The sequence below is a fragment of the Mastigoproctus giganteus genome, chromosome 1, assembly GCF_048544385.1.
Source record: "Mastigoproctus giganteus isolate SK-2022 chromosome 1, ASM4854438v1, whole genome shotgun sequence".
In the NCBI taxonomy this organism is placed as follows: Eukaryota; Metazoa; Arthropoda; class Arachnida; order Uropygi; family Thelyphonidae; genus Mastigoproctus; species Mastigoproctus giganteus.
Window position 1 is genome coordinate 187,251,349 of NC_143575.1, and position 8,536 is coordinate 187,259,884.

The following is an 8,536-nucleotide window of genomic DNA, read 5'->3' on the forward strand; positions in this document are numbered from 1 at the left end:
AGTAGCACACTGCCATTACTGTCATTAACAACCCTGCCAACCTTTGTGTCATCTGCAAACTTCGACATTAAGCCTGATATACCTTCATCAATATCATTGATAAATACACAAAACAACAGTGGACCCAACACCGAACCCTGTGGGACTCCACTAATAACATTAGTCCACGAAGAGCAGCACCCATTGATTACCACCCTCTGTCTTCTCCCACTTAACCATTCTTTTATCCATTGTAGCAACTTACCCTTAATACCATTCTGCTCCAATGTAGAAGAAATGCTAATGAAACATTAGAGGAGAGATCTAAGAGACCAAAACGAGACTCTACGACTACAAAGATAGACAGAAAACATTGAATAAAGAGAGGCAAGATTGGAAATGAGAAGATGCCATAGGACTAATCAAATAGAAGTACCAGATGCGAATAATCAACAAGCTGTAATTAATGTGGAAGAGCATGACATAGGAGATGTGTGTTACAACTGTGAGTATTGCAATGCAGGGTATTGGGGACATAAGTTAAATACGTCGAATAAATACACTAAATGCTGTCATTGAAAGAAAGGTTTCACTTGACCCTCTATTTACGAGAGCTGCTTACAGGGGATACACATGAAGCAAATAACTACAAAGACATATACGAGAGCACAACTCAGCAATGGCATTCTCATCAATGGGTGCAGAGATTAAATCATTGCCTGGAAATGGTCTATACTGTTTTAGAATACACATCCAGATTTACCATTTGGTCTCACCGTTATATCCAAATGAGGCAAATAAGCCAGGATATGGACAACTTTATATTTTCGATTCTGCTGAAGCAACAACAAAACAGCTTGAAAAACAATCAAACCAAGAGTGTATGGCTGAAGTAATGCAACAATTGGATGAGAAGTTGCAACAAGTTAACCCATTTGCTGAGTCACAGATGCATCAAATAACCCAGGCCAATCCAACAATGAATGTGCGCATGTCATTTATAGAAGACCTGGACTTAGATAAGAGAGGATATAATGCACCTACATCCAAAACGGAGGTTACTGCAATATTGTTGGAGATGACGTGGAACCACCTGCAAATAGAGATATATGTATATATGCATACTGCTATAGAAATATATATCACCTCTAAACAACAATGGAGAAGACCGAAGGATCTAGATTAGACTATTTACTCCATAATCAGAAAGATGGTGTATGTTAGGCTGGGTACAACTAGTAATAATAATAAAATTAATAAATAATAAAAGAAAAGGAAATAGACAACCCATGCATTTTCCTCCTTCCATGGGTAACTATCCAGCTGATCTTTGAATTTCCCTAAACTGTCAGCATCAACCATCAATGTAGGTAACTTATTCCAATGAATTATAACTTGCTGGCTAAAATAAAACTTCCTACAATCCAGACTAAACATCTCCCCTGCATAACTTGAATTTATGGCCCCTAAGGTGCCTCCGTAGCCAGGTGGGAAGGATCAGCAGTGCGTAGCACATGCTTCTTGATTAGACCAGGGTTCGAGCCCGTGCCTACCAAATATGGAGGATGCAGAAAAGTCAGGGAATGACCACCGCATATTCCCAGAGCAATATGGCCTTAGTTGCTAATGCTCCTAAACCAAACAACAAACAAAAACATATGACCCCTAATTTTAGAATCATTTATAACCATGAAAATTTATCCTCATTCATTTTACTTTTGCCCTTCAGAGCCTTAAACACCTCAATCAATCTCCTCTAAGGTGCCTGTTTCCAAGCTGTGCAACCCACATATTCTAAGTCTTTACCCATATGGACACTCTTTTGCTAATCTCACCAGGTGAGTTACCAGTCTCTGGACCTTTCAAAATGCTTGATGTCTAGTTTTTAGGTGTGGTCTCCCTACTTTAATGCAGTATTCCAAGTGTGGTCTAACAATAGCCTTATGTAATGGGATGATGACATCCTTATCTCTACTAGAAATTGTTCAATAAATTATCAATAGGACCCCATGGGCTTTCCTTGCAACCTGTCTACAATACTTGGAGAACTTTGTGTCTGACCATATCGTAACTCCCAAGTCCCTTTCTTCCACTACTGACTTTAGTTCAGCTCCACTAAGTGTATAAGTTATTTTGGGGTTGCTTTTCCCCAGGTGTAAGACCTTGCACTTTGCTGAATTAAAGCATAGCTGCCACTTTTCTGAACATCCCTGAAGTCTGTCTAGGTCACTCTGAAGAAGCTCTGCTTGGCAGTGATCATTAACTAATCTACCAATTTTTACATCATCAGCAAATTTAAATATCACACCCTTTGTCCCTTCATCGATGTCATTTAAGAAAATCAAAAACAACAGTGGTCCCAATACTGATCCTTGGGGGAACCCCACTTCTTACATTAACCCAATCTGAAGAATAACCATTTATCATAACCCTCTGCCTCCTGCGCTTAAGCCATTCTGCTATCCATCTAAGAATTTTCCTTGTGATTCCAACCTGTTCCAGCTTATAAAGTAACTTCTCATGTGGAACTGAGTCAGACGCTTTGCTGAAATTTAAATAAACAATGTCGAAATTATTCCTAAAATCAGCTCATGAGTGATCCCGTCAAAACAGCTAATCTGATTTGTTAAACATGATTTTCCCATTACTAAATTATGCTGTGTATCCTTCAGAATTCCATTTCTATCTAAATGATCCTGAATTCTATCCTTGATTATTGCCTCCATGATTTTCCCTCTTACTGAAGTTAGACTGACCAGTCGGTAATTTCCTGCTACATTTTTAGAACCACCTTTATGTATTGGCGATACACTGGCTCTTTTCCAATCCAGGGAAATCTCTCCCGAGTCCAGTGATGCTCTCATAATTAGTCTTAATGGTTCAGTGCACTCACTTGCCACCCCCCTTAAAATTATAAGGTATATGCCACATCAACTCCAGGAACCTTACTTGCCTGTAGGCTCAAAAGTTTTTTCATTAAATAATCGTGATCAATATCATTAATTACATATTTTTCAACTTCACTCCCATAATTTCCATTGACATACAGGGTTTTTCTTCTGTAAATATCAATGCAAAATAACCGTTGAGTTCACCTGCAACACCAGCTGGGGTATCTAGTGCTATTCCACTTTATTTTTTATTTACTTTTTTATAGAAACACGATATAGACTTCCAATTAGAACTTTTTTTTTAAGAATAAATTAAGTGGGAAAATATATAAAGTAATGAAGGATTACAAAATATACATTAATAATCAGTACATCTGTGAGTTCCCAGTAACTGTTGTTAAGCTGCTAAATATTTATAGTTATATATATTTTGCTTAAAATTTTGAAATACTTGAGCATATAGCAGCCAAGTAAAACCATTTTAAATTTCAATTTGTCTTAATAAATTGAAACTGAAAGTATTAATAATGGTAAAGTGATGCAAGGAAGCAAAGCTTATATAACACCAACCGAAAAAAAAATAAAATAATAATTCCCTTTTCATTTGCCCATCCTTTCTAATACTTTGTTCAAACCTTTAATATTCAAACTTACCACTTTAACACTAAGTAGAAGTTTATTCCAGTAAATTAATTACTTTCTGGCTGAATGCAACTTTTTGCACATTTTCTGCAGCCATCCCTTTTCCATTTCAGATTTCTGCACCCTTGTTATCATCTAAGAAAACATAAAGATGCCATCAGCATTTAGTTTGCATATCTTTCTTAAAGCTTTATGCAGTTCAGTGTATTTAAATATCACACCCTTTGTCCCTTCATCGATGTCATTTAAGAAAATCAAAAACAACAGTGGTCCCAATACTGATCCTTGGGGGAACCCCACTTCTTACATTAACCCAATCTGAAGAATAACCTTAGATCTCCATTCAGATGCTGTTTCCAGAAGCTGCAATTTACAGAACCCATCTTTCTTGTTAAGAATATCCTTTTGTATGCCCAACTGATTGTGTTTCTCTTCTCTGCACCCTTTCCAACAAGCTGTGTCCTTCCTAAAATTAGGTTTCCAAACCTGTAAAACTACATTGACGTAATTTTTTAAAAATGCCGCAAATTTATTCTTCCTATTTTTGTTAACAAATATGGCCATAATAAACATTTGATTTACCATAATTGTTAGTTAGCCATTAGCCATTAATATTATTATGGAATGTCCCATTTTTATCATTGTTGACATTTATATTTTATGCTTTTTATTAATCTGGCTGGACTGTTTCCATTCAACCAGATTTTAGATGACAGAGAAATATATCTGACATGCTTAACTTTTTACAATCCATTAGTTTATACACACGTATTTGAATTTATCCTTTTACACTTTTGATATACAATTCCTTCTTTTGACATGGTAATCAAATATATACAGTATTTTGATGTGTTTTGTTTATCCTGCCTTTGTTCATTATGGCCTTAGTTGTTAGTGTGCCATAAAATAGCAAATATCCAATCAAACAAGCTGTCTAGATAGTGACTCAACCGAGAATAATTAATTAGAGATTTCTGCTTTAGAGAAATCTTACTCATTTGAGGTATAAGAGTAGAACAACTTGTTGTGAGAGTGGTTGTTAAAATTTTCATATTTGTGGCTAAAGTCACGGTACTGTGTCCTTAAATACTGTGAATTTCATATTATGATTAATTAAACATCCCTTCTGCTCCTGTTAAACTTAAATCTATTTATGAGTCACAACAGTGTACCCTTATTTTATTTGTTTTTATGAAAAATACAAGGTAATTTGCATAAATTGAAAATTTGTTCTTATTCACTTGAGGAGACTCTATAATGATAATCATAACAGCACATCCTTTTTATTTACTTATAAAAAAAAGTAAAAACATCATAAAATTTTCTATACAGTAATTAAAGTAGCTTCATAATTTTGTAAAGCTATAACTTTGTATTTTTGTATTTAATAAAACATATGAATGAAGTCCATGTCTACTAGCCACTAATGAAGTTTTTATTGGTGATTAGTATTATGCATTTAGGTACTTGGTATGCTTATTATGTAAACAACAGAGTGGCAACTTTTAGTGGAGCAGAATAAGTGCAATGCAGTTTATTTTTCTCTTCAAAGTATGTGACACATATTCAGCAGTCTTTGCCTATGCTATGGACAACCTTCCAGCAGATATTCCAGTTATGGCTAGAAAAGAATTTTGTTCATGCCAGTTATTCTTTACACACCAGAAAAAAATTTAAGATCATGTGGAGTGATGAAATTATGAAAATTGCGAGGACAGCTTATTAAAGCCTTAGAAAATCAACAGTAAGCTGATCATCAACTAACAGTACCTTCCTCAAAATTTTCCATGTGATTTTGAGGAAAATTCTGAGAAAATTTTTGAAGCATAATGATTATAACATTTTGTTCATTCACTTTCAGATTAGTGCACTTATTCAATTGAAAGTGAATAAACAATGTTATAATATGAGGAAGTGAGAAAGCACATGATTATGTGGAGCTTGTGCATGACAGTCCCAAGGTGAGTGGGTTTTGTGCTCTCATTCACACAAGAATTTATATTTCAGTTTTATTCATGGGAAAAAACCACCACCACAGGATTGTTATTTATGGTTTATCTTGACATGACATTAAGATGACACATTTATTTCTTTGTGTTCATAAATTTCTGGATATGAACTATCTAAATTGATGGGTGGTATGAGGTGGTCCGGTCCTGCGACCTGTATGACTCCCCACCACTTGATTTGTTTCCTCTGGAGCTTTGTTAAGAATTGGATTTATCAACATTCATTAACAGAAAATTTACACTAATTGAAGAATTTGTGTAACAAGTACCTAGGTATATCAGGGATTACATGATGCTGCTACATCATGTGATGCTTAACATGTTAGAGTGGGTGTGTGACAAGACAGTAGTAGCTACATTGAGATATCGCCAAGATTGGAGCCAATAAAAATTCATGAATAGGAATTTCATTCTGTACATGGTTGACTAAGTTTTACTAAGTTCAACATACAGAAAATTATGGGCTTACAAAATTGTAGAGATACATTAGAATTACCCTGTATTATGACCTCCAGATTCTGATAGGTTATTTTAATCTGTGCGATGTACAAAGTTAGATCAGGAATCGGCAACCTTTTTTGAGTGAAGAGCCATTTTTGATCTAATTTAAAAAAAAAAAAAAAAGAATCTGAAGACCTTCACTCATGCTGGGAAGGGGGGAGTTTTTTTAAGAAATGGAATAGAGTGGGAAGGTGTTTTATGAAAAAAAATTTCTTTTTGAAATATTATTTATTAATTCTCATGATGCAAAGACAAACTAAACTGAGAAGTGTTTGCAGCTTGCGCTGAAACTAATGCTATATTGACGTCGCTGCCTGCTCCTACTGTGCACCGTGCTTGTCGTACACATGGGCTAAAGTTATAGAGACACAGTTACATGTTCAAAGAGCCGCAGGTTGCCAACCCCTGGGTTAGATGAATGCAAATGATTTGTGCATTGTTTCACCCAGGAAAAGGTAATCTTATTTTGAAGCCTGAAAATATTATCACAGGTTAATTCAGCAGACATTATTTATTATAACTGATCTAATAAATAATCCATTATATTTAACATTAAATTAATTGATTTTTTCTTTTAAAAAAATCTCATCAGTCTTCTGGAGTACCCAGGAAACCACCACCTCCTGCTCCAATTGATAATGCTCCAAAATTGCCACCTAAACCAGGTAGGTAACAAGTTTGGCATACTGATCAAGTTTAAAGCATGTACAACTTCAAGTCCTTTTAAAAATAAGAACAGTATAGTAAATCACTTTTTATAAACACTGCTGTAAGTTATTATTATTTGGTTTTCAGTTCTCATTCTTATTATAATTCTGGTGAAAGTGTCTTGACATTATAGAACAAATGCAATATAAATGTGCACTTATTTGATTGAGGGTCTCTATCTTGTAAATGCATTCCTACAGCATCAGAAGTTTGTGTGCCTCATCCATCAATGATAAATATTATTCAGAGTGTATAAATAAAAATTCATTTCTCTTAATTGATTGTAGAGCTGGAAATGTCCCCATGTATTTTAGAGAAGTATCTTGTTTGCAAAAACATGGCATTTTGATTTGGAGTTTTATTTCTGATACTTCAGTAAATTCAAGAAATCTTTGAGAACCTTCACAGGCTTCTTGGTCTTCATGACTACACACAAATGAAATCAAATCAAGGGGTGTAAAATGTGGCAGCCTTGGTGATTAAATGTCCCCCAAAATTAGAGCTTCAATCTGTTTGTTGTTTGACACTTTAATAAAACTGTGTGCGTGTGTGTTTTAAATATCTGGCACTTACCAAAACTACCATGTAACTTACATCCAGTAGTTATAACACACACAAAAGGCACTCATGTTATCCTCTGAAACAAAGAGTTATTAAAAAAAATTCCAAGATAGCATTTAGAAATTTTTCATCACTTAAGTATCGTTTAATCTCTGTTACTTATCCCTAATGATGGCACCGCTGATAACTAAAATCTAATTAACAAATGAAAATTCTCAAGGAATATATGCACTATGTAAAGTTATTACAGTTTTTTTGTTTTTTTTTTTAAGTTCTTTTATCAGTAAAAAAAAATGAATGTTTCATTAGCTTTTCTGAACTAGATTTTTTTTAGCTTTATTTTCTATAAGGACCACCACTGTTTTCTATTAGCCTTTAAATGAATGGGATTCTTCGGGATGACGCATTCACATACAGAAAGTTTCAAGCATTACAAGCAGGAGATTCACTTGCTTGAGAAATTTTGTTTATGGATACTTAATTGTATCAACAACAGCCCTGACTTTCTTGTCATTATCCTATGGACCAATGAGGCAACATTTAAATGAGATGGGATATTCAATATGCACAATAGCCATACATGGTCAGTTGAAAATCCTCACGCCATTTGGCACTCCATTTCCAAGTGTGATTTAGCATCAGTATGTGGGCCAGCATTGTAGGAGATAACTTTATGCATCATGAACTTCCACTTGCCTAAATGCTGATCATTATTTACAGTTTTTGCAGGAGGGACATTGCTATCACTTCTGGAAGATGTTCCTTTAAATGTACATTCCAATATGTAGTTTCAGTACCATGGAGCACTTCATATTTTGGGTGACAAGTAAGAACATTCTTAAATGATCATTACCAGAATTACTGGACTGGTCATGGAGGTCCCATTTCTTGGCTACCATGCTCTCCTGACCTTAACCCATTGGATTTTGATGTGTTACATTTTCATCATGCATTTTATAAAAAATAGAGTACAACAATTTACATAGCATTTTGTGTAACAATCTTATTTTAATCATGCCATGGAGCTGCACTGCTATTAAAAACAACACAGTGCTACTTTCATGTGCACGGGATTATTCCTTCTCATGCCATGTTGAAGCCTGTTTCCTGTCACACAGCACTCATTCTGAACATCTTTTGTGATATTTCTTTTGATCATACTTCAGTTTGATTGCAGTACTAATTAAATTCATTTACTCCTGTTACAACATTAATGAATTTCTGAGTGCTCTTCAATCATAGCTA

General features: G+C 34.7%; 1 protein-coding gene across 1 annotated transcript in view; it reads left to right on the top strand.

Moving 5' to 3' along the window:
• The window catches only part of LOC150091374 (SH3 domain-containing kinase-binding protein 1-like), a 393,836-nt gene that overhangs the window by 125,121 nt on the left and 260,179 nt on the right, over positions 1-8,536 (top strand). The window contains exon 6 of the mRNA XM_090383547.1: positions 6,615-6,687. Within this exon, the coding sequence (XP_090239673.1) occupies positions 6,615-6,687 (73 nt within the window). The remainder of the gene's footprint in view (positions 1-6,614; positions 6,688-8,536) is intronic.